The sequence below is a fragment of the Mustela erminea genome, chromosome 14, assembly GCF_009829155.1.
Source record: "Mustela erminea isolate mMusErm1 chromosome 14, mMusErm1.Pri, whole genome shotgun sequence".
NCBI classification, from domain to species: Eukaryota; Metazoa; Chordata; class Mammalia; order Carnivora; family Mustelidae; genus Mustela; species Mustela erminea.
The window spans coordinates 75,689,022-75,715,159 of record NC_045627.1 but is presented as its reverse complement, the minus strand read 5'-3'; the positions used below and the strand labels follow the sequence as shown (position 1 = coordinate 75,715,159).

The 26,138-nt window shown below is 42.6% G+C and overlaps 1 protein-coding gene across 4 annotated transcripts; it reads right to left on the bottom strand.

Moving 5' to 3' along the window:
- Positions 1-301: 301 nt before the first annotated feature.
- PLEKHS1 (pleckstrin homology domain containing S1) lies at positions 302-23,486 on the bottom strand. Of its 4 annotated transcripts, none has more exons than XM_032313076.1 (13): positions 23,261-23,486; positions 21,455-21,501; positions 13,071-13,159; positions 12,844-12,950; positions 12,130-12,264; positions 10,534-10,609; positions 9,565-9,684; positions 7,551-7,676; positions 6,378-6,484; positions 5,697-5,903; positions 4,885-4,986; positions 3,568-3,703; positions 302-1,116 (listed from the first exon to the last, which is right to left on the bottom strand). In XM_032313076.1, exons 2-13 carry the CDS (start codon positions 21,480-21,482, stop codon positions 838-840), a joined length of 1,512 nt encoding a protein of 503 aa, XP_032168967.1. In that variant the 5' UTR covers positions 21,483-21,501; positions 23,261-23,486; the 3' UTR covers positions 302-837. The 4 variants fall into 4 exon arrangements, with proteins under 4 accessions (XP_032168967.1, XP_032168969.1, XP_032168968.1 ...); XM_032313078.1 differs by having other exon boundaries at positions 5,739-5,903; positions 23,261-23,485; XM_032313077.1 differs by having other exon boundaries at positions 9,565-9,681; positions 23,261-23,484.
- Between the last annotated feature and the right edge of the window lie 2,652 nt (positions 23,487-26,138).

Sequence of the window (26,138 nt, the reverse complement as noted above, 5' to 3'; positions counted from 1 at the left end):
TTCCATCCCAGAGACTGCCTTATTTGATAACTGGAAGTTTGTACCTTTTATTCTCCTTTGCCTGCTTCTCCTGTCCCCTCCTTCTGTCTGGCCACCACCATTTTGTTCTCTGTATTTATGAGCCTGTTTCTGTTTTGTTTGTATTAAACGTTTGGGGCCTTGATGTCTTCTGGCACAAAATGACAACGTGGTAAGATATATTTCCTGAAGCCTCCTTATGCTCTAACATTTCCAGATTTGATTAGTCCTTTCACTCTCTGCCTCTGTTTTCCTGTTTATGAAAAAAGACTTGATGTTTTTAGCCTGTAGGATCAATTACTGTATCAATTAGTTAAGACTTTTCCAAACTCAGAAGTGGTAAGTCATTGGCTTAATTCCTTGTAGAGAAAACAGATCTTTACTGTATATGACCTGAAAATGCTTTGACTGCTAGAATAGTTACTGGGTCTTTAAGAAAACAAGATAATTATTGAGTCCAAGAGGCGACTCTGCCTGGCATTTTGGACCAAGGGCATGACAAGGAGCAGGAGGTGTTTGGGAGGACTGATATGATATCACATCTCTGGAACCTTGCCTTCCTGGAACGAGCATTTCCAACCGTATGTTCCCAACAGAGAAGGGATGACGTGGGGGTACCGCCTCAGAGAGCACACCGTGTTCATCTTAGATGAGGGACTTACCCAGTCTCGGTGGTGTGTGGGACAAAGTCTGAGATATTGAGGCCTTCCATTTCCTCTGTATTCCACAGTCATTACCATGCTTGGTCCTCTCACCGTCCCGGATGCAAATAGCCAGAGAGGGGAGTTATCCCCGCGGTTGAGATGTAGATGCCGAAAATCAGAGAGCTGTGTTAACTTGCCTCGTCTCACACAGCGGTGAAGGCAGAGCCCTGCAGAGTCCAGGGACCCTCTCTGCCCCTCTGTGGGACTTGGCCTGTTCCTCTCCACTTCCTTTGCACTGGCCCTTTCTAACGGCCGGACTCCTCTTCAGTGTCTTCCCGGGTCCAGACTTATCCAGTTGATAAGGTACGGCATGCTCATTTTTTAAGGAGCACGTGCAGGAGACAGCATGAAATTTCTCCGAATTTGGGATGCGGCCGATGGTGAGTTTTATTTTCTAAAACACAAGAAAGAAGGAAACTCAATGACTAAAGATTATCCTTATGATTGTTTGTCCTCAGTCTGTCCTCAGTAACACCCTCTGAAGCTGGTTTTGAAGAAAACCCTACCATGAACCACAAAATCTGGCCAGAGGAGCCACGATGACTTACGTATTCAGGTGGAGGATGGATTTTACTCTCTGGCGGCCGCCAGCCTGAGCCTTTAGGGTAGACCCGATGGGCCCAGTTGTACCACTGGGTAAAAGCCTCTTGAAACTAGAAAATCCAGATGAAACCATAAAAAACCAGCACAAACAAGGCTGGACAAGCCCCAGACAAGATCAGGGGGAAATTAAAGTTTGATGTGTCTCCCCTATAATCTAGCATCTCCTCCTTTCTTTTTTTTTTATACACATCCCTTCCCCCCAACCCTTTAAATCTCACATGGCCTCCTCTCCATGTCCCTACCCTGTCCTCAACCCAACCTCCTCGTCTCTCAACTGTAGCCCAACAGGAGGGAAAGTAGATGGGATCAGTCCAAATGCTCTAAAACAGTTAGGGCCCTTGGCTGCCCCTCCTTTGGTTCCACACATCCCCCTTCTTCCAACATTCTTTTCCCTTCCAAGGACCAGCTATTTGAATTTTTAAAGAGAACTGGGCATCCACTTTACCATAAACAATAGTCAGGAATGGGAGGGGGGATGGGAAAGTAGAAGTCTTTGATCTCCCAGATAAGCATGTTGGCGAATGTCCCATATTTCTCCGTAACATCTAATTGTTATCCAGTAGAAAGGGACAGGCAAAGTCAGCACAGGAGAAATGCTGTTGTCGACTCCCACACAAGATGCTTCACAGTCTAGAAAGGAAGTCTTGGTACTCTGTAGTCAGGAGTGCCCAAGTGAGCTTGCTGCATTTGCTCCCCAGAAAACCCTTCTCCACACCCCCGCCCTTTTTTTGGCTTCAGAGCTGATGCCTAGCTCTTTGGGTCAGAGTACTGTTTGGTAACATTCAGAAGATTATATTGAACACTTGGCTGCAGGGTAGGTTTCTGGCCAAGGAAATATATTATAGTCCCCTGATTGTTGGACTGAGCACCTAACATCTACTTCTTTTCCAAACTCCTTTCCGGTCTTCAAAACCCAAGCCAGACACTACGTTCTCTGAGACGCCTTTCTGGTCTTCCTCAGATAGATTCACTCCTTTTCCCTCTCTGTTCCCATGGCCCTCTGTTCACATCTTAAAGCACACACTGTACTGTAACTAGCACATAACATGCCTATTTGATCCATAATATGTGAGCTCCTTAAGTTTTGGCTGAGGCCATTTATGTAGCTCTAGGACTTAGCCCGGGATCCAGCATAAAGGAAGTATTCAGTCAATGGTGAATGAGTGACTGAAGGGAGGAATGAGTCCTTGCCCTGCCACTAACTAGTTATGTCCCTTAAATAATTCCCTCACCCTTGCTGGATTTCCCCATTTAGAGAGTATGGATATGTTTTTTGTTTAACCAATGAGGTTATTGTGTAATGCAGAAGAGATAAGAATTGTAAACCCTGGAAGAAATTGGAGAGATCATCTAGCACAGTAGTTTTCAGGAATTTTAAGCCAAGGAAACGTTTCTTCCGGGAGAGCTAACAGAGCCCATGTAGGAGCAGATAAATGACAAATGTAGATCATTCTTGTTAAAGTCTTATATGCATACTGTCCCCTTCTTCTCTTCATCCTCAAGTCCTTGTCTCTTATGGGCCCAAGGATCACAGGTTGAAAACCAGCTATCTCACTGTAGAGAGACAAAGGTGAAGCCCAGAGAAGAAAATGATTTTCCCAAGGTTATGTGGCATGTTAGAAATAAACATAGGCGGGGGAAGGAATTTGCCCCACCGAACCAGCACCCACAGGCAGAGCCATGGTGACCCTTTTGAAAACATATATAGTTAATACACACTCACACGTTCTGTTTAATTCTTCCAATAACTCTGTGAGGAAGATATGGCGAGGCCAATTTCTGAGTTAAGGAGCCTGAAGAGTTAAAAAGGGGACCCTGGCCAACATGCCCCAGCCAATAGTTGGAGAAGGAAAAGCAGTAAACGCAACAGAGTGTCTAGTGTGGGCCAGTCCCATTTGTAAGCACGTGATACCAATTATGACAGTTAATTCTCCAACAATGAGTATGAGCCTTACCCCCAATTTTGCAGAAGAGAAAGTTGAGGCACAAATTGGCTAAAGGAAATGGAACACACACCCTGAGCCAATGGGATTCCCTTGAAGCTCCTTCCACCACCTCATGCTGTGTCTGAGGTCTCCACAGTCTCCTACCCCTGGCCCTCTCCAAACACTCCTTTATATGAAACAATTTTGAAAAGCTTCGAAAATAACATTCTGTTATTTGCAAGTATTTGTATGCGCTGTTTAGGCTCCACTCAAGACCTTGGTCTTATTTCTGGCCAGGGCCAGGCAGCAGGACTCACCTCCTTCTGGACAGACCGGCTGAGAAACAAGGAGGCCTCGTCCAGACCATGGGGCTTCAGGTCGTTCACGGCCAAAAGATGATCTCCGTGAAAAAATAAGCATCCCAGGCGCGGGGGGCCTTGCCACTGAGCCACACTGCAATAGACACGGCATTCAACTCAAGTGTGAGACTGTGCCCGCAGGACACAGACTAGGGTTCCCTGATGACCATAACCAGCTTCTTAAGCTATTGTGCACCACATCTGACGCAGACAAACTCCATTTTCTTTCGGAATATTCTCTCATCTGTCACTACTGTTGGACCTGACACTTCTTCCAAAACCAACTCTAATCACAACGTCTCTACATAGTCCTCCTACATTCCCCTTCCTTTAATGACTCTCCCTGCCCCGGGACTTCTATTGCATGGTGGGAACACCCATTCCTTGTATATTTAAATCACATGCATTTTATATTTGCTTGTTTATGTGACTGTCTTTTTCACCAGGCTATGAAACCCCAGAAGGATAGCACTACCTTCAAAAAATATTTTTTTACAGCCACTTCACTCCAAATAAACAGAAGATGTTTAATAGGTATTTACTGAAAGGGAGCACGTGATGATTACACAATGACTATCTAATGAACAATACGTGAATGGAGGAATGAACAAGCCCAGGCACAGAGAAGTCAACGGTTTTAGTCAAGTATTTATGGAACCTCTGAGATTGTTAGGAAATTTGGAAAGTGGAAGATTGCGTTTCCTGCCCTCTTACAGAACTTGTTACCCCTTTACATTAAAGGGGTTTCTTCCCTTGTAAAAATGTAATCTTCCACCCAAACAAATTGCAAAGGTTTTAAATCAAAGGTCTAGAATCAAATAAACAGTGCTGATTTTAAGAAAACTCTCTCTTTTGCTTCTGTCCCTGACCAAGAGGTGTCCGGAAGTCTTTGACCTTGGTCCTACCTTTTCTTTTAGACCTTAGATTCTTGTTGACTTCACACACTTCATTCATTTATCCCATAGTCATTGCTCCGTGATTAATGACTTAAGAGTCATTGCTCAAAATGATTTCCCTGGACCATACCTATTCATTTCTGCCTTTCTTTACCTTCCAAGTATCAGAAACTTGCTGCTTACTGGACTTTTGGGTCCTCCTATCTGCAACCCACAGCAACAACCTTCTTTCTGCCTCTAACCAAAGACCTTTGGTGATAACAGCAACACTACCATCCAAGCTCTCTGTTTTGCCACATACAGAGTTTCAAGATACAATTGTTGTCTCCCGATCTTCCCACCCCATTTATAATCAAGAACCCTCAGATCTCACACCTACCATATCTGACCTGCGGCTTCTGTGAGAGTGAGATAATTGATGATGTCGGAAGGAGAAAGGAACACATTTAGTTTCTCCACTTGGCCTTCATCAGGGATGTTACTATGAGATAAAATGTTTGTAAAAGTCACATCAGGCCATAGTCTCTGGTTCTGAACTGACTTCCTGAGTAGACTTTGCCCTCTTACATCTAAGATGGTATTTTCCAGTTAAAGATTGTCCCCCAAATTTGCAGAATACGAATTTAAGTTACTCATTAATGCCCCCCCTACCCCTCTTGGAATGTGGTGGTGCACGGCAAACAGTAGAGTAAAAAATGGACTAAGTTGATAATATATTACATCTATCTGCTCATTTCTCCATTGGAAATGATTCTAGAAAAGACAATGGAAAGAGTGAAAATGGAGAACAATCTCATCAAATACTCTTGGCATCACTTAAAGCCTATCACTTCCCCCTCCTATTCTATTACCAAACATCATGCAACTTGTGTGCCCATAATTTTAACTGTAGACATTGGGGGACATGCTACTTAGGTTCAGCGTGATCCAAAGTTCCAGGGCCTGAAATACTAGTCAAGGGAGAATTTTTAGAAATATTTGAAAATGCTACCCACAGCCCAGGGGACCACTTTACTTCTAGCTCTGTTACTCCCTGTCCTTGGCCACCACATCAGTGAGAAGGGGAAGCTGGTCAAAATGTTGGCTGACTTGAAGATTTTTAGGAATTACTTTAAAATTCGAATTCTGAGTTAAAAAAGGAAAGCTGCCTTGCTCTAAGGGCCCATAAAGTTTTAGAAATTAGAACTTTACTTGATTAGAATAGATAATTGCACAACAGTAAGCGAGGCCAACCCCTTTATGTCATTCACGGTCTGTGCTTCCATATTGGCAGGTGGAAGACAAGAGTCACTTTGTGAGTCTTGTTCTTGTAGGTGAAGTCCCCTGTTCTGGATCTCTGGAAGGGCCTGGGATTCCTTGTTATTATCAGCAGTCTTGTGGGACGTCTCTCTGAAGACACTATAGTATGAGAAATTAATACAATACCCTTTTTCAGCAGGTCTGTTTACAACTTTCTATGGTCTGTGACTCAGATTTCAGTAGCTAGGAGGCTTGTGAAAACTAACAAGGTCTTCAAGTATGCCTAGCCTTCAGAATCACAGAATCAGACTTGACAGACTTTTCTTCTGAAAATGAAAATGGCGTCAAAATAATCCTTGACATTGGGAGGACTTAGAGCACAGAAGGGAGAATGCGAGTATACATTCAGAATAGAAAATAAGTTCCCCAGGAGATAGAATATGGTCTGAGGTGATCACTCCATGGTTTTCAGGAGGCAGAGAAATCATTCTCATGTCTTCTTGTTTTGAGACTATGGAATAATGGAGTGCCTTGGTCTATGGCAATGCTTTTGAATTAATATGTCAACAGTAATGGTTCTAAAAGAGTGCGTTGGTTAAAAATCAGTTTTAAGAACATGGCAATTTTACATACCAGGATTTCATTGACATGTAGTGATTCTCAGTTGTCTCAGAGAACTGGTTTAGACTGTCAGCCTCGGCAGATTCACCAGAGTCATTGGAAGCAACAAAAGTATTCAACTGCAGACAAGAAGAATGGATGTAAATGCAAGTCTACCAATAGCCTGGGACCTCTTAAACCTTCCACGATGGCCCTGGGCCCTGAAATGGTAAGTACATCCCCTATGGGATGAACAGTGGCGTTCATTCTAGGAGACTGAACTCGGAAAGCCTCTCCAGCTTCAAGTCTGTTTCCTCCTCCTGGATTCCCCCCCACTCCCAATACAGCGTTTTATTGGACTGCATTGCTTGACTGCATTTATTTTTCTGTTTCATCACTAGGCACTTAATGATATAAACTCTTTTTCTCAGCTGGTGCAACTGGAGGACCCTGTCACCTGGCTGGGCCAGACTCCCACACAACACAGGGCTGCAGGGAGCTGCGGAAGTCCTAGAAATACGTCCTCCCCAACCCCAAGAGACTCTCCACAAACCCCTTAAGACTAAGTCACTGGGGGGAATGGTTGATTCAGAACCCTGAGGGCTTTTAGCTGCCTGCCTAACAGATTCATCATGAACCCATACCTGGAAAAATCAGTTTTTCTGCTGTTCCCCCATAAATGGTGGACTTCCAGGGCCGGCTTTTAGGCCCCTGGCTTCACCTGGATGGCACCTTTGTCCTCTGGCCTGACGAAGCTGTGTTCAGGCTTTGTGAGGTCCCACAGCCCCCTCTGACCTCTCGCCTTTGCCCATGTATCTCCTCCTTCTCTGAACTTCTACTGCACAGTTTTGTACTTAATTTGCGGGGGCGGGTAGGGGGATCTTTTTACCAATGGCCTTTTAGCTTAGTTTTACCAGCCTTGCTAGCTCAGTTTTACGTGGTCTTCTCTCTGGAAATCACCTCCCCTGCCTTCCTTCCCTCATGTACTCCATGCATTTTCTGAGCATCGCTCATCAGCACGGAGCCCTTTCTGTGCGGTCTCCTGGGCGCTCCTATTCAAGAGTCAACACTGTGACACATCACCTGTGCCCCATTCATTGCTCTGTTCCACAGAAGCCCGCCTAGTCCCCCAGGAACAGCACGCAGCCAGGGCCCAGCAAATATCTGTACAAGGAATGAAGGGTTAATGGAAGGAACGGGGGTTACCTCTGAAAGAATGCTTTGAGGACTAACATAATAACTCTCTTCTTCTGAATCTTCTGTAGTCTCTGACAAGAAATCATGTAGTAAATGGGCTTGTCTGAGTCCTGGAGAATTTTTTTCCATTAAATGCTGGATAAAGAGATGAAGACAGAATTAATTATTTTCTTTCTTTCTCCCTTTCTCCATCTTTCTTTCCTTCCTTCCTTCCTTTCTCTCTTTCTCTTTCTCTCTTTCTTTCTCTTCTTTTTGCAGGAGACAGAATTAAACCATATGCTCTTTGGAAAAGCCATCCTAGATTAATTGGGTTGAGAAGATCAGAGGATCTTCCAAGGTTACAAGAAGAAGCCCACACAACTAGAACTTGCCTCTTGCATCTGGATCACCTTGGTGATATAAAAATATAAACCCATCTTTCCGGCTTTCTCTACAATTGGGATCTGTAACTCAGAACAAGTGGTTCACTCTGGCAGGGCTGGGGGAGTTTGGGGGAGTGGTGTTCTAAGGCACTTAGCTCTGCCATGGAGGCCCCCACCGCACCTACTAGTTTTCACCCAGTGCCATCTGAGAAGGTAATTAGCCCATGGTCAAGGCACCACACCTTCCCTCTTCCTGCTCAATATTCCTCTTTTGTGTTCTGCTCACATACTTCTATTGTTTCCATAGAAATGGAATTTGCTCATGTTGATCATGTGATAGCATGAATTATAGTCTTCAAGGTAATGTAGGTTCAACCAATTACCACCTTCCCTCCCCAGCAGATACAGGATAGTCTACTAAAGTAGCTGCTGTGCATGGCAGGAGAATTGTTCTAAGTTCAACTTAATTCTTCTAAGAACAATGCCTGGGAGCAGGGGGTTTTGAAAAGGTCTTGAATGTGTTCTAAGAAGTCCTTGAAGGGAAGGGATTCTAAAAACATAATCCTTTCAACTGTGTCCATTTCTCTGGTGCCAAGATCATGAAGCCAGACCATGCTGAGCTGGGGGTGAAGAAGGGCTCCCACTTAGTTTGGGCAACAACAAGCCCCAACAAGGCAGACAGTACTTGTAACTGGAGCTGACTGAAAATTCACGGAGTTGGAACACAGTGTGTGAAAAGGCAAGACAACCCCCAACGTTATCTTTAGGGAGAGGGGTATCCTGCGTGAAAAACAAGAGGTATTTACTGAAAAGAGTTATCTTTTGCAACCCATTTCCTGCAAATACCAAATGAGGTGTTTGGCCTGGTGAATTTGATCCACTATAGAAAGCTTTTAAAATAGTTGGAGAGATCCCAGCTAAATAGAACAGGAGCTTATGCTGAATTCACACGTGCTGTGTACCCAGGGAGAAGGGAAAGTCAATGGTTACATCTCTGAAGGACAAATGGTATCCATGGCAGAAAAAAAAGCAAGCAAACAAACAATTACTCAGCCCACTTATCCAGACTTGGGAAGATTGCAATTCTGAGCAAAGCAGAGAGTATAATCACAAATCACGTTCAAGGGCCAGGTGTATTTTTTCTCCTCAAATGGATTTCACTAGAAAGAAAGATGAAGTCACAGGCACACACACACACACACACACACACCCAGGGAAGCAAGACTGATCTGAGTAAGTGAAGGAAATTAACAAGAACCTTGGTGTTCCTTCCCCCAGAAGTACAGATGATAGGGCAGAAAACCAAGTGGTGCTTCAGGAATCTTTTCACAGAGGTACTCTGTGCCCTCTGTGTGAAAGGGAGGAAAAGGCTGGCAGCCAGACTTTTGGTTAGCTGGAGGGCTCCCCCGCTCCCATATGTGGATGTAGGGCGAGGGGCACCCAGAATGAATGAGTACCTTTCGAGGTAGGCAGAGCAAGCGGTAAGGCTCATTGTGGTACCAGAAACAGATTGAACATAAGACCATCACCAGTGATAAGAGTCATTCTTATGGTGGGTTAGGCTTAGAGCAAAGTGTCAGATACATTGGTAAGACTTCGGAAGCATCAGCGGATCCCCAGGCAAGGCGTCCTGAGAGAGAAAGAGACGGGAGTCTCATTACCATGTCTGGAAGACTATTTCTTGGTGTGGTGGGGCCAACAGCCTCTGATGTGCTGGGAGAACCAAGAAGAGGGCTGGGGTCTGAAGAGGGCCTTTTACCGCCCAGTGAGAATTTCTCCTGCTTATGGAAAAGGAATATTGCAGTCAAGATTGATCTCTTCCCTGGAATTAAACAACAGCCTTGTGGCTGGGCTTCCTACCTCCCGTCTTTTACCACGAACATGTTTACCCCAGCCCGCCTTCTCTCACTAAGACACGACGCAATCGTGCCTCTCTGCAGTTTCCAAACCTTTGAGGGCTCCCAGCCTGGTCTTCAGATGCCCTGAGTTTCCCTAGACCTGCCTTTCCAAACCGACACCCACCCCTTGGCTCTAATCATGTGATTCTACTCATAGACGCGTCTCAATTTTCTTCCTCCTTGGCCTCTGCTTTCTTTGTCAGCATCAAAGAACTTAGAAAACACGTCAAAACAATGCCTAGAGACTGAGTTTCATTTATAAAGGTCTGCCCTAAGAAAGGACTTGTGTAAATTCGTGAAGGTTCTTGGGAAGTAAATGAAACACTTAAACCTGTTAGCCTTTACATGACAGAGATATTGCATTGAAAACGCAAGAAATAGGAAAAAGCATTTTTACAGAAACTGCCCTAGACATAGTCATTCAAAAGGTAGCCGTTATGCACCTAGCATAACAATGATGGAAAATACTCTAGTTTCGGCGACTCTTAATAAAATGTCACAGTTCCCCTTTACTCCTCCGGCCCCAGTAATGAAGACCTGAAGTGTCTTGCAAGACACAAAAGTATTTCTTCCTATTGTTACTCATAAAAATGACAAGGATGTACATTCTCCCACTTATTTATTCCCCATATTAGGGCCAGTGGCTGAGGAGGAAAGGAAAAAGCTACCATTGTTTCCTCGTGAAAGAGGGGGTGCTCGTGTGCCCCAGCGTTTCATGAGGGAGGGAGTCACCTGTGGGCTGTGGCGTGCTGTCTCTCCCCCGAGGCAGAATGATGACACGAAGGAGACCCAGTCTTTAATCTTCTCCCTGTCGATAGGAACAAACTCGCAGCCGGTGTGTGGCAACAATAGCACCTGTGTTCCTTTTGAACCAGAGAAGGGTTCTTTTATTAAGGTCGGAACAGGCAGTGGGAGCAGGTACCGGGGAAATAAAGATTTTTTTCTGAAGTAGCTTCAGTGACCCACGGACTCCTCACCACCTCCACGCTTGTGCACTAGAATTAATCTTCACGCCACCTCTGTGAGGCGAGCGCAGGGAAATGGGGGAAAACGCTGGAAAATAATGGTAATAATCACAGGGTTTGGAGCTCTTGGCTTTGACACTGATTTCTTTTGTGTTCTTAAGCGAGCCCCTTCACCTGTCAGTGCCACTTTTGTGTAGCTATTCTGGTATGCCTCCCGTCGGGGAAGGCATGTGTTTATGAAGAATGGGTTTGAATGCATTTATATAAATCACATCATCTTTTCTATTGACTTTTCAGGACAATGTAAAAAGAGAGCCTTTGGCCTTGGGCTTCACCTGCAACAGATCAAGGGTCTTCATACTTTGGGTGTTCGCTACCTCCCCTGACCCTGGCCTTCCTGCCAGGCAGATGACCATCTATAAAAGATCCATTAGGCACTTTGCTAGTGCCAGGAGCCCCTCTTAAAAACTGAAGACCCCCTCATGGAGGAGTACTGCCCCTCCCTAACATAGGCGGCTTGTATAGTTGTTTGTGAATTTTTTTTTTTTTAAGATTTATTTATTTATTTAAGAGAGGGAGAGAGCGGGTGGGGGCTGGTGGGAAGAGGCAGAGGGAGAGGGGGACAAGCAGACTCCTTGCTCCACAGGGAGCTCATTCTCACAACCCATGGGATTGTGACCTGAGCTGAAATCAAGAGTCGGACGCTGACCCAGCGGAGCCACCCAGACATCCCTGTGTGTATTGGGTCCTTTCACATGAAGTGCATCTGGGGTGATGGTAATAGGGGTAGGGGTTGAATTGTGTCCCCTCAAAAATTTGGATACTGAAGTCCCAACCCCCAGTACCTCAGGATGGGACCTTATTTGGAAATCGGGTTGTGTCGTTGTAGCTGTGATTAGTTCAGATGACATCGTACTGGCCTCCTAATCCAATAAAACAAGCGTCCTTGTAAAAAGTTTGAATGCAGAGACACACACTCAGGGAGAATGCTCTGTGAACCTTAGAGTTCTGCCACCACGAGCCCAGGAACTACCAGAAGTTAGGAGAGACCTGAAACAGACCTTCCCTAGGACTTCAGAGGGAGCATGGCCCTGGGACAGCCCGATTTCAGATGCTTAGCCTCCAGAACAGTGAGACAATACATCTCTGTTGTTCTAGGACACCCAGTTTGTGGTCCTTTGGTATAGCCGTCCTAGGAAACGAATACTGGGATTTTTCAAGATATTGTCACAAATGAGGAAGACTATCAAGATGGTCTTGAAGGGTGTAGCCATGGGCTTCTGATCAAAGGGTGTTTCATTTGTCTGTGTGTCTATTTTTTATTGGGCGCACAGGAAGCACTCTGTGCTGTCTTACGACTTACCTGTCCTGCCCAATGAGGAAGTATTCCCTGTTAGTAGTTCGTATGGACATCACCTCATCAGGGAGACATTTAAACATCTTCTGTACAGATTGCATTTTTTCCTGGCCATGTATGCCAACTTCTACACTGGAATTCCTGTCAGATACAGACACAAAGTGTTAAACAGATTCGAACATGAAGACTAGCATTACATATTAGGATTCAAACTGAATAAAATTTAGATCTGTTTGATCAATGTCTGATCATTTCAGAAAAGACGTTTAGATCTGGTTCACCACCGATAGAGAATACTTTACTCAGCCTCAAACTTAATTCAGAGATTCCTTTTCTGGTTGGAGTCTTTGTTTTACAAAGTATCATGTTTTCTATTTTTCTTTTTGTACAAAATTTCTGAAAGCAAAGACAAAAAAAAGCCAGTCTAAATACTTTTTAAAAATCCATGTTGAGTTTATGAAGTGATGATTTTATCAGCCCTCATCCATAAATTAAGTGAATCAAAATCTTTTGTCACTAGATGCTTATTGAGTAATAACTTATGAACTATAATATACAATACAAAATAAGTATTTTGCTACGTTTTACTCAAAAATGTTCCTCATTTTAGCTTCTTTTCAGCAACAACTACTGTTGAGTGTGAAGCCTTTGGTTCTTTCAGTCAATGATTTAAATTTCAATTTGCAGGCAACTTGTTTGTTTTCTCAATTGGATACACACCAGTCGATTTCAATGGACCCTCTGCGATGCTGGTCTTTGTAATAGGAAAGACGAAGGCTCCTTTCCCCACTCTTGGAAAGAATGAAATACCGCCTTTTCCAAGAAGACTGAAAAAAAAAAAAATTTGAAACCATTTTGCATCTTAGTTAAATCTCGGAAGAAAAGAAAGGATTTTTAAAATGCTCACAAGCCTGTAGGAGGCCTGTTAAATCATGGTGCACACTTACAGCAGAGAAGAAAAGCTGAGGAGGTGGGGATTTAATAAAGTAATCTTGTTTGCAGACTTCATTTTCATAATAAAATGCCAATGGTTTGCCTAATAAAAGAAAGTGAACAGATTCAGTTTGTTCCCTGTAAATTCTGGAAATGAGAACTGCTACAATCGGAAAACACTATTTACCTCTGGAAAGGTCTGCGAATTATTCAGTTATGGGAAAGAACATCTCTAATAGGGCCAGGAAAACAAAGAAGCCAGGGTTCCTCTTCCTCGTCCACAATCAGGACCTTCCTTCAGAAGACATGTGGAAGCTCCTTAATGTCTAGCTCTAGCGTCTGGGGAGCACCTTGCTGGCTCTCTAGCTGTGAGCCAAGGTTTGTCTCTACTCTTGGAAGAACAGGCTGAGGAGCCGGGTAATTCTGCCTTGCCTTGGCTTAGCAAACAAAAGCAAAACCACCTGCTATTGAAAATGAGGTGGTAGAGTGGTTAGTTAAATCACAAGGTTTCCAAAATGTTAACTGCTTCTCAGTAAGTCCTGAAATGTATAGGGTCTTTTTTTCCCCTGTATTTTCAAAAATGTCTTCCAGAAATCTGCACTATTTTTATTATTTAGAAAAACATAATGTTGTTATAATAAAATTTATTTAAAAAAATTAAAAAGAGCTTTGTTTTGCTTTCACATCCAGGCTGTTCTAGTTTGTCCTTGATTTTATAAAAGACAGACTTTACTAAAGAGTTAGAGCTTTTATATTAAGTGGAAACAGAGTCAGGATTAGGTAGCACAGTTGATGGGGCTATTATGCTATAGTCGATCTAGTAATTCTTTTTTTACACTTTTTTTTAGAATAGTTTTTTTTTTCTTTTAAAATTTTATTTATTCATTTGAGAGAAAGAGGGAGCAGGAGCAGGAGCAGGGGGAGGGGCAGAGGGAAAAGCAGGCTCCCCACTGAGCAGGGAGCCCTGGGCGGGGCTCCATCCCAGGACCCTATGATCATGACGGAGCTGAAGGCAGATCCTTAACTGACTGAGCCACTCAGGTGTCCCTTCTTTAACATTTTTTTAAAAAATTTATTTATTGGGCACCTGGGTGGCTCAGTCATTAAGCGTCTGCCTTCAGCTCAGGTCATGATCTAAGGGTCATGGGATCGAGCCCTGCGTTGGGCTCTCTGCTTCTTGCTTCTCCCTCTCCCTCTGCCACTCCCCTTGTTTGTGTTCCCTCTCTTGCTGTCTCTCTCTCTCTCTGTCAAATAAATAAATAAAATCTTAAAAAAAATAAAAAGTTTATTTATTTAAGTAATCTCTATATCCAACTCAAATTCATGACTCTGGGATCAAGAGTCACATACTCTGGGGCACCTGGGTGGCTCAGTGGGTTAAAGCCTCTGCCTTAGGCTCAGGTCATGATCCCAGAGTCCTGGGATCGAGCCCCACATCGGGCTCTCTGCTTAGCAGGGAGCCTGCTTCCCCCTCTCTCTGCCTGTCTCTCTGCCTACTTGTGACCTCTCTCTCTCTCTCTAAGAAAAAAAAAAAAAAAGAGTCACATACTCTTCCAACTGAGCCAGCCAGGTGTCCACAGAATTGAGTAATTCTTAGGCAGCTGTCCTCACCTTGCCTCCCTCACGTCCCTCTGAAGCAACTCTGTCTGCTCCCCATCCCTCATCCTTATACACACACTCCCCACACACAGCGGAAAAGGAAGAGAAAAAGAAAAAAAGAGAAGGAAACAATATTGCTATTAGTTCCTCTTTAAAATCATCATGCAGCCTTGGATGAACACACGTTTATTTACTGAACAAGTATTTGTAGACACCTTGGATCACCATCTCTCTGTTTCCTCATCTGTAAAATGGAGACAATAGCACCGACCTTACAAATTTGTGGTGAGGACTGAAGGAGTTAATACATGGAAATCTCTCAGCACTGGGCCAGGCACACAGTAAAGCTCTGAAGAGTAGCTATTATTAATAATAGAGGAGGGACACCTGGGTGGCTCAGTGGGTTGAGCTGCTGCCTTCGGCTCAGGTCATGATCTCAGGGTCCTGGGATCGAGTCCCGCATCGGGCTCTCTGCTCAGCAGGGGGCCTGCTTCCCTTCCTCTCTCTCTGCCTGCCTCTCTGCCTACTTGTGACCTCTCTCTGTGAAATGAATAAATAAAATCTTTTTTAAAAATTGTATTAAAAAATAATAGAGGAAACTTTAGCCTTTGTCATTTGCATGGTAAACCAGTCTCTCTTCTACCTATAACATAGGTGCTCTTTGGTGGTACTAAATTTAGAGGGTTCAAGGGATGTAGGTATTTTATGAAAATTTGGAAGTCTCTAATAACATTGTATACAATTAGTTGAATCTTTTTTTTAAGGAGGGGAAGGGCAGAGGGAGAGAGGGAGAGAATCTCAAGCAGGGTTCATGTCCAGCATGGAGCCAGACGTGGGATTCGATCTCATAACCTTGAGATCATGACCGGAGTTGAAATCAAGAGTCAGATGTCCAACTAACTGAGTCACCCAGGTGTCCTTACAAGTAGCAGAATCTTAAAGTAAACATCTGTGAAGACGTTGCCCAGTTTAGACATTCCCAGGGTGTCCCCAGTATTCACATGGACTACCAGTTTCAGGGCACAAAATCTCTGATAGTGTTTGTTGACCATGGCAATGGTACTGTTTTCTCCCGAACTGATGCTGAGGAATCACCATCTCTCACCCTTCCATCACCCTTATGGCCAGTCGATGATTAAATCATGCCTGTTTCACTTCCCAAATACTCTGGGACCCATCCCTATTTCCCTGTTCCTATCAGCACCACCTTCAAGATCTTTAGACGTTTCAGTATGTTTCAGTTCATGTGAATTCGAGAACTTTGCATGTTTTCCACTGTACTGTTTCAGTAACTGTCCCGTTGGACCCCCTACTTCCAGTCTTGACATCTTCAAATCCATTCCTGACATACCCTTGAGACTAAACACCAAATCTGACTGATCTAGGGCTTTGGGCAAAGACAGAATAACAGAGACTGGGTCTACCAGACAGAAGATATAAAATAGTGGTTTTCAAGACACTGAGCATGGGCAGCTAATGTCACTGATCCCTAAGAGACAGGAAACAATCCCAGTAGGTCCTACAATCCCCTTGAGAGAGATTCCAGGCTACAGCACAGGAAAGGGAAACTGAGGTGGAACCAGGCAGATGGCTGGGTTGAGGAGACAGAGCTAAGGGTTCAGGGAGATCAAGGCACTAGGGCTCACAGGGCAGAGTTCTGGAGAGGGAAGAGCTTCACACAGAAAGAATCACAGAAACATGCATCAAGTTCTTAAGTATTCAAGAGTATAAATCAATATGTGGGTGTGAGGAAACTACCCGAGGCCAAAGAACCACTAGAAAAGATTAGAGGGAACAGTGTCTGGTGCTCGTACAGAACCAGAAGAATTAACTGTTCCCTCCAACCAGACTGATAACATTTATAATTTATGGGGTATTGGGTAGGGTGCTTCAAGAGGTCTTGACTCAGTAGTGAGGGTTAATTATCTCTAGGCTGAGGACTGTTCCTTAAAAGGATCCCATTGTTTCCAAAAAACTTAACTGCCTCCCAGGACAAAGCTCAAGGTTTGCTGAAATACAAAAATATGCAGCACCCAACACGGTCAAATTTTCAATGTCCGGCAATGAATCAGAGACTACCAACCACGCAAAGAGGCAGGAAAATCATGGCCCATAATTAGGAAAATAATTGATTGAAATGAACCTAGAACTGACACAGATGTTCCAATAACCAGAGAAAGCCATAAATACAGTTCCTATAACTGTGCTTTATAGATATGAGAAATTAGGTAGAGACACAGGTGATATCAAAAAGATCCAAAGTGAACTTCTAAAGGTAAAGACTGCAATGTCTCATTAACAAACAGACAGACAAAAACACAGGACAGATGGCATGAACAGCAATTTAGCGCACGTGAAGACAAAGTATACTAGGGACTATCGACATGAATGCAGAGGAAAAAGAATAAAAAAACATTAACAGAGCAGCAGTGCACCGTGGGACAATTTCAATGGCCTACAATATAAGTAATAAAATCCCTAAGTGGGAGAGTGGACAGGAAAACAATTGAAGAAATAGTGCCAAAAAGTTTATCAACTTAAGGAAAATTATAAATCCACAGATCCAACGAGGTCAGGAACCCCAAATACAAGGTACATGAAGAAAATGGCATGAAAGCACATCGCAATCAAGCTGCTCAGAACCAGTGATAAAGGAAAAAAATCTTAAAATCAGCTGGTGGAGGAGGAATGGTGGTGGTGTTTGGAATATGTACACAGAAGGAAAAGAAAAAAAAATCTAAGATATTAGATTTCTCACCAGATACAATGCAAGCCAAAAAAACAGTGGAGCAACATATTTAAAGTACTGAAAGAAAAACACTGTCATTCAAGAATTCTAAATGCAGCAAAAATATCTTTCAAAAATAAAGGCAATTTCAAGACATTTTTCAGACATACAAAAGCTAAAGGAATTCATCAACAGGAGGCCTGCATTGTAAGAAACATTAAAGAAGTCCTCTGGCTGGGGAAAAAAATGGTATCAGTGGAAATCTGAATTTTATTTCCTCTTTTCTTTTTTGTTTTCTTTTATTTTTAAAAATTAACATAGAATGTATTATTTGCTTCAGGGGTACAGCTCTGTGAATCATCAGTCTTATACAATTCACAGCACTCACCATAGCACATACCCTCCCCAATGTCCATCACCCAGCCACCCTATCCCCTCCCCACCCCCAAGCAACCCTCAGTTTGTTTCCTGAGATTAAGAGTCTCTTACGGTTTGTCTCCCTCCCCGAGCCCATCTTGTTTCATTTTTTCCCTCCCTACCCACGACACCCCATTCTAACAAAATCCTGCCATTTGCAAAGACGTGGATGGAACTAGCAAATGGAACTTATTTTGCTAAGCAAAATAAGTCAACTGGAGAAAGACAATTATCATATGATCTCTCTGATAAGAATTTTTTGGTAATAAATGCTTTTTATTTTATTTTAAGATTTTATTTATCTATTTGAGAGAGAGAGTGAGAGAGAGCATGAGCAAGAGATGGGGAGAGGGAGAAGCAGACTCCCTACTGAGCAGGAAGCCCAATGGGGGGCTTCGTCTCAGGATCTCAGGATCATGACCCAAGCTGAAGGCAGGCACTTAACTAAGACACCCAGGTGCCCCTAGAAATCTGAATTTATATAAATAAACGAAGAACACTGAATGGTAACTGTGGAAGTAAATATCTGAATTGTTTTCTTATTATTTAAAACATTTAAAAATTCAATTGATTGTTCAAACAAAAATACTAACAATATGTTGTGCAGGTTGTAGCATATGTGTAAGAAAAATACAGTTTCAATAAGTAAAATGCATGAAGGTCAGGAGGGGAAAATAGAAGTATACTTTTGTAAAATTCTTATATAGTATGTGAATTGGTATAATATCACTTGTAATAAGATAGACTGTGTTATGTTAAAGATATACACTATCAGCCCTAATGCAACCACTAAAATAACAAAACAGTTACAATCAATAAACCAAGAAAGGAGATGAATAGTATCATAGAAGTACTCAATTAGTTCAAAAAGGGGCAAAAAAGAAGAAAAAGGGGAACAAAGAAAAAAAAGAGACAAATAGAAAACAACACTATGATAGACTCAAGCCTGATCATATCAATAATCACATGAAGTATACATATCTAAACAATTCAATTAAAAGAGATTAGTCAGATTGGACAAAAAGTAAGACCCAAATGTATGGTACTTACAAGAAACATATTTAAAATATAAAAAATGTTTAAAATATATAAAAATATATTCAAATACAAAAAATTTTTTCAATTTTTTTGGAAAATATTTTCAAGAAATATATTTAAATATTAAAAAATATATATTCAAATATTTAAAAAAACAACTATAGGGTACTTACAAGAAACATATTTAAAATATAAAGACATGAATAGGTTATAAATAAAAGGTCAGCAAAAGGACACACTATGCCAACAGCAGTCCAAAGAAAGCTGGGCTGGCTATTTTAGCAACATATTTCAAAGCAAAAAAATATTACCAGGGATAAAGGTCTTTTTATAATGATAAAGGGGTCAATTAATCAAGAGGACATAACAATCCTAATTACGTACCTAATAATAGAGCTTTATCATACATGAAGCAAAAACTGATAAAAGAGCATAGAAAAATAGACAAATCCACAATTAGGGATTTCAATACCTCTCTCTCCATAATGGATAAAAAGAAATAGGCAGAATATCATAAAGATATACTGGACTTGGACAATTTGGACAGCACTATCAACAAACTCGTGCTGATTGATATTTATAGAACACTCAACGACAGCAGAATGAACACCTTTCTCAAGGGCACATGCAACACGTACCCAGGCAGGTCTTGTTCTGGGCCATAAAACCAGTCTCAACACATTTGAAAGTATCCAAGGTTTACAAAGTATATTTTCAGAACATAATGGAATCAAACTGGAAATCAGTAACAGAAAACTTTTGGGAGGGATGTATATGTTCATTATCTTGATTGCGGTGATGGTTTCCCAGGCATATACACATAGAAAAACTCATCAAATTGTACATTTTAAATATGTGAAGTTTGTTGTATGCCATTTTCACCGCAAAAAGCTATTTCAAAAAAATACGACCAGCCTAAAACGCAAATCTAATGATGCCTTTCTCTTGCTCGAAAGCCTACAAGGAGGGGCACCTGGATGGCTCAGTGGGTTAAAGCCTCTGCTTTTGGCTCAGGTCATGATCTTAGGGTCCTGTGATCGAGCCCCGCATCAGGCTCTCTGCTCAACAGGGAGCCTGCTTCCTCCTCTCTGTCTGCCTGCCTCTCTGCCTACTTGTGATCTCTGTCTGTCCAATAAATAAATAAAGTTAAAAAAAAAAAAAAGGCTGCAAGGATTCCTGGTCTTATGAGATCAAGGTCAGGCACAGTAGAGTGCCATGGCCTCATCCTCTATTCTCCCCTGTCCTACTTTCTACACCTGTTGTCCTTTGACACACCCTGCCTCTAACCCACCCACTGCTTTTTGTTCATGCCACCCCTCTTTGCTGAGACGTGCCCTTTTCCAATCTCTTTTAAAACCCTACACATCTTGTAGGGTCCAGCTTCAATGTCTTCTCATAAAACCTCTCTGGACTCCCATAACTACTCGTATGCTTTTCCTCAGATCCCCATCACATTTTATTTCGTGATTCCTAGCATACCCTGATTATTTGTGCTTACTCTCGTGAGTTTAACTTCCCAACAAAATTTATAAACTCACCCAGAGCAATGACTCTATAACTTAATCTGTATAATCTCTAGAGTATGAAGCACAGTGACTTTACTAATAATAGGTGCTTTGAATAGGTATTCAAAACTATTTACTTCTAAGTTGATTTGGATAATTTGCTTTCTAAATTATTTCACCCCACACTCAGCTTTCCTAACTACCCACCTGCGATGAACCATGTTAACACGAACAAGGACCTTTGAGTAATATACCTTGAGCTACCTCTCTGACAACAATTTAGGCAGTTTCTTCAAGTGTGAATTTTCTACTAAATTACAAAATATGGGGCGCCTGGGTGGCTCAGTGGGTTGAGCCTCTGCCTACAGCTCAGGTCATGGTCTCAGGGTCCTGGGATTGAGCCCCACGTTGGGCTCTCTGCTCAACGGGAAGTGTGCTCCCCCCCGCCCTCTGCCTACTTGTCATCTCTCTGTCAAACAAATAAATAAAATCTTAAAAAAAAAAAAAAAAAGAGGAGAAACAAGATGGGATTGGGAGGGAGACAAACCATAAGAGACTCTTAATCTCACAAAACAAACTGAGGGTTGCTGGGGGGAAGGGGGTAGGGAGAGGGTGGTTGGGTTATGGACATTGTGGAAGGTATGTGCTATGGTGAGTGCTGTGAAGTATGTAAACCTGGTGATTCACAGACCTGTACTCCTGTGGCTAATAATACATTATATGTTAATTAAAAATTAAAAAATTTTAAAAAAGGATTAGGGTCACTAGCATCCTTTAAAAAAATTAAAATAAATTACAAAATCCTCTTCAGTCTTTTCTGGGCTAGTGTTTGTTTCAGTAACATCTCCAAGCAACAGATGGAACAGCTGGTTGATGAAAATCAGAAAATGTCAAATTTCTAGACAGGTGAGCTCTTACAAAATAATGAACCCAATCCAACAGCCCCTGCCACACTCTCCATACCAAGAATCATTGTCCTAGAATGCCACCCCTTAGCCTCACTAAAACTGTCTTCTGGATCCTGGTTAGCTTGATGAGAATTGTTTGTCGCGTTCAATAGTTTTTTTTTTTTTTTTTTTTTTTTAATTCGGAGAGTATATGCCCTGGGTACCTGGACTCTTCTGGGGTCTGGATTCCATGATGGCTGTCTGTTCTCCTCTGTCAAAAGGAAGAGTGAAAGGCCAGTTAGTCCTCAAACAACAGTGTGCTTCACTGATGAGCCACTCGATCATGGAGCCTTAGGACGGTGCCCACAAATGTCGCTGCGATGGGTTATCAGCCTTCCGCTTTGGAAAGCTCCTGAGGCTGAGAGTTGCCACAGTAACAAGGACACATCCGGGCAACTTGTGTTCACCGAGGGGCAGTTCTGTGGAGGTGTTGGAAGGAGCCCTGTTCCCTGGACTTTCCTGCCCCATAAGGGACTGTGACAACAAAGTCCCTGCTGGAAACAGCACCAAGGAGGAGAGACAAAGGACAGGGCACCGGCAGGAGGCTATGGACCCAACACAGCTGAGGAAGCCTGTCTAGCCAAGAGGAAGCATTAGATAAACCCTCCTCCATGCCAGGAACTTGCTTTCTCCAGAGGGAAATTCAAGAGCAAGGACCAGGGCATAACCCTGTTCTTTTAACCCATCTCAGGTGCCTGCCCGGCTCCGGGGGTGAAACTGACTCCCGAGAGCTGGAGCTCTTTCCTGGTAGCTGTGGGGAGATCCCTTGACCACTGTGGCACCCTACGAGAGGGGGGACCTCACAGGGGAAGGGCCTGGGGGCAGGGGAGATCTTTCCAACCAGGGATGTGTTGGTGATCAGAGCAAGACTCAAAATAGCGGGCGGCATCAAGCAGGGCAGAGCCAGAGAAGTCCCAGGAAGATGGGAGGAGGCCAAGGGCCCTTTATCTGTATTTTGCACGTTTTATATAGTACATATAACCTATATAATACATATAATATGCATTAACGTATTAATATGTGTTAACATGCAAAAATTGTGTCAACCAACTCTAAGGCTCCTGATTAATAGTAGGCTGTTTGTGGTTTTGGGGGGGAGTCAAAAGTTACCCGTGGATTTTTCCACTCTGTGGGGGGTCATCACCCCTAACCTCCATGTTGTTCAAGATTCAACTGTGTATGTATAGAAACACTGGATTTCCTATAGGACATATATTTCATATTATATGAATGAATTTCATATTACATATGTGTAATCTATGTATACATACGTGAAATCCATTATATATGAAACCTATTATATAAATTTTGCTTATATAACATAAGCAGAACAAGCATAAGCTTATGTTATAGAAACAAAATCCTACATTATATATGAAATCTCATTCAATTCATATATATATTTATAAAATACATAGATTTCACATATATTGTTCCATATACTACAGAACTGACACTACTTTTACAATGGTGTAATAAAATACATGGATTTCACATATATTGTTACATATACTACAGAACTACTTTTACAATGATGTAGTACCCATTTTACAGATGAGAAACTGTTATCAGGGATACTAAGCAATTTGCCTTTGACCACATAACTAAAAAGAAGCAGAGCCAGAATTCTAACCTCAGAGTTGTCTGAATCACTTTGCTTTTCCTATTTAAGAAAGAAGAATTAAATCTCTTCATAGTTCGGCTTGCATTTCTTGTCATTACCCACAAACAAAAAAAGCCTTTCAGATTTATCTCTATGATCTATTCAGGAGAATCGACCCACCATCATTACCTATAACCTGTTTATTTTAACGTCATTTGGGATTTGATCGGTGTGATACCAAGAGGTCCTATTTCCTTCTGACTGTACAATTATGAACCAAGAACCCCAAACAGCAATTTTGCTCAATTAATATTTCAGATTACCACAGCCTTGAGAAGCTAAAACATTCAAACCAAGCAGTACTTACTAGAAGCCGGGTGGTCACTGGTTCAGTTCTCAGCAGAATGCCCCATCCGTCAGTCTCCTGACCATATCACTGTTCACTCTGAGCACTGACTGGTGAGGTGAAAATTAAATATAATCTGTTTGAAATGTAAACCAACAGGAAGTTCCTAAACTGCTACCTTAGGGAAGATTTTGTGCTGGCCTGTAGCTAGTGTGGAAGCTGATGTCCTAGGGGAAATCCCGGCCTTTCGTTTTTGTGGCTTGGCACAGAACTGCCCTTGGCATTCCAACTGTCTAGTATCAAAAAAATAAGAGCAAACAAATTAAAAAAAAACCCCACAACCTTTGTTCACAATCACAGTGTTTCTTATTGAGAACAGTGTCAGCCTTGCCTTGACCTCGTACACTCAGTACTGTTGCAATAATGCCTTTGCTTCCCACCCATCCGTACCCTCCCAACATCCTCCTGGGGAAGGTAGGGGAGATTCCTTTGTACCAGACAAGGAAACAAAAGCCTGACTTCAACAGACTTGCACATGCCAAGGGTCCCCAGGACAATTTGCTTCTTCATCCATAACACTTGTCACCAATAGGGTGGCACAAGGCAGACTCTCCTGTGCAGGCACCCAACAACTCCTAAAAATAAAGGTTTTGCTCACTCTCCACCCCCTCTCCACTGCTTGTGTGCTTTCTCTCTCTCTCTCAAATAAATACTAAATAAAATCTTAAAAAAAAAAAAAGTGTTGCTCACAAGAGGCAATGGCAGTCAAACTTCGTTGAAATTCTGTTTTTGCTTCCAGTGTACTCTTCTCATCTGGTTCTCTTCTGCTTTGTCTCTTTGTTGGCTCCTCTACCTGCATGCACGGTCTTCATTTCAGAATCCCCAGTTCCCTCCTTATACATTCCCCTCCCCTCTGCAAGTACTTCTTTTTTTTTTTTTTTTTTTAAAGATTTTATTTATTTATTTGACACAGAGAGATCACAAGTAGATGGAGAGGCAGGCAGAGAGAGAGGGAAGGAGGCTCCCTGCTGAGCAGAGAGCCTGATGCGGGACTCGATCCCAGGACCCTGAGATCATGACCTGAGCCGAAGGCAGAGGTTTTAAGCCACTGAGCCACCCAGGCGCCCCTGCAAGTACTTCTTGATGCTTGGAATGTTGAGAGTCTCTTGAGAATGGTGACCTTGAATTTAGCAAGATTCCTGTCTGACTGATGTGTGGCATTCAGTTGTTCAGGAACAGAATGGGGGGAGCTGAGGGGTGAGGTTCATTTCAGGTTAATGGTTTTATTTTACTTACTTACTTATTTACTTATTCATTTATTTATTTATTTAGTGCCAGGGAGGTACCACAGATAGACAAAGGACCAAGGGAACTTACCATACTTGCAAAGCCTTCCCCAAAGGATGAACCATGGAATCAGAGGCACATACAGAGGAGAGAGAATAGAAGGGGACTCTTAGAGAGGAAGTGCTGGTGAGATTGAAGAAAGATGGAGCAAGTTGGCTTGAAAAGTATGAGGTCTGCAGAGAGACAGCATGACTGACGATCTTAAAAGTAGAGCAGTTGCAGGGAGTGGGTGGCTTTGCTATCGTGTAAAAGGAAGGTCATTGGGGATGAGGAGGTCAAGGAACTGAGAGGGTAGGGTGTTTGGTCATCCACTTGGATGTCCAGGTTATCCTTTTTGAAGGTCTCTAAAGGTTTTTGAAATATGAGAAAGAGATTAAAGGTAATCATCTACACACCTCCCCAACACATACACAACACTGTCTATTTTTATACTTGGATTCATTTGTAGAAGCAAAAGCAGACACAGATGTCAAAGGAGGACCCTTGGATCCATAGAAGATCAAAGTCAGAATCTTCTTTCTTTCAAAAGAATACTTCGGTCTAGTTCCTGGGGAATAGGGAATGTCTATAGGTGATAGAGGATGGCCTAAAGATTGTGGCTTAGGGAGACAGATAACAAGACCACCACTGGGGCCAGATGAGGGATGATGGGGTTTCTTTTTTCTTCCTTTCCTTTCCCCTTATTGCCCTGAATCCTTATATGGCCCACTTGGCTGGCATTGGAGCAGTGAGATCAGGGTTGGTAAGAAAGGGGTGGCAATGCAGCTCACAATAGGAAGAGAGAGAAACAAGCAAAGTAGGATAAAGACTCCCAAAAGTTGGGACCCTACAGTGTAGCTTTTTTCTCAAAAGCCCATCTCTTGCATAGGGTTGGATGCAACTCCTGGCACCCTCTGTTTCTTAGATCTTCCTGTTGGTCAGCAATGAGGCTTCCCTGTTTCTCAGTTATTTGGACTTTGATTTCTATTTTAACAGAAGTAACTGTCTTTCATTTCTGGGCTTGGAGAAGAAAAAGCCTGTTCCATATGGATTTTGAATAAACTGTGAATTTGAGGAATCAGGCAAAACCCATAAAGTCAGCACTTAGCATTATTTCATTCTTTTGCCTGTGGATTCTGAGAGATGTGTGTGTGTGTTATGTGTGTGTGTGTGTGTTTATTTTTTAATGTTTGTATCACTTTCATTTTGTGTTCATGTTGAAGGTAGTTAATAAGAAAGAATATTTTATTTCAGCATTTATTTGTCCCAATTGGATAACAAGCATTATTGGGGAGAAAAGAAGAATTAAACACAGACATTGTTCTTAGTGGCCTTATAAGCTACTATGGGAGGTAAGTGGCAAAACAAAACCAAGCAGTGTGTTAGTCAGGGTCCTAGCAGGGAATAGCACTCTCCAAGGATTTATGGAAGAGAGCTCTATTGTCTATAGAGGTGTGGGCTGGATTAAGAGAGCCAACAAGGGGTGGAGAAGCATTCAGTGTCTAGCAACAGTGGGAAACTTTTACCACCTCCAGGCCTGCTGGGGTAAGAGGAGGGGGCGGTGTTTCCAGAT

What these genes read in the sequence shown, in the direction of transcription:
- PLEKHS1 (XM_032313076.1), bottom strand. Translation starts at nt 21,482, where the DNA reads ATGGAATCCAGACCCCAGAAGAGTCCAG. An exon ending in CAGACCCCAGAAGAGTCCAG is followed by an intron (nt 13,160 to 21,454) that starts GTACCCAGGGCA and finishes TTCTTTTATTAG; the next exon opens with GCAAACCATTGGCATTTTAT. An exon ending in TACATGTCAATGAAATCCTG is followed by an intron (nt 5,904 to 6,377) that starts GTATGTAAAATT and finishes CTCATACTATAG; the next exon opens with TGTCTTCAGAGAGACGTCCC.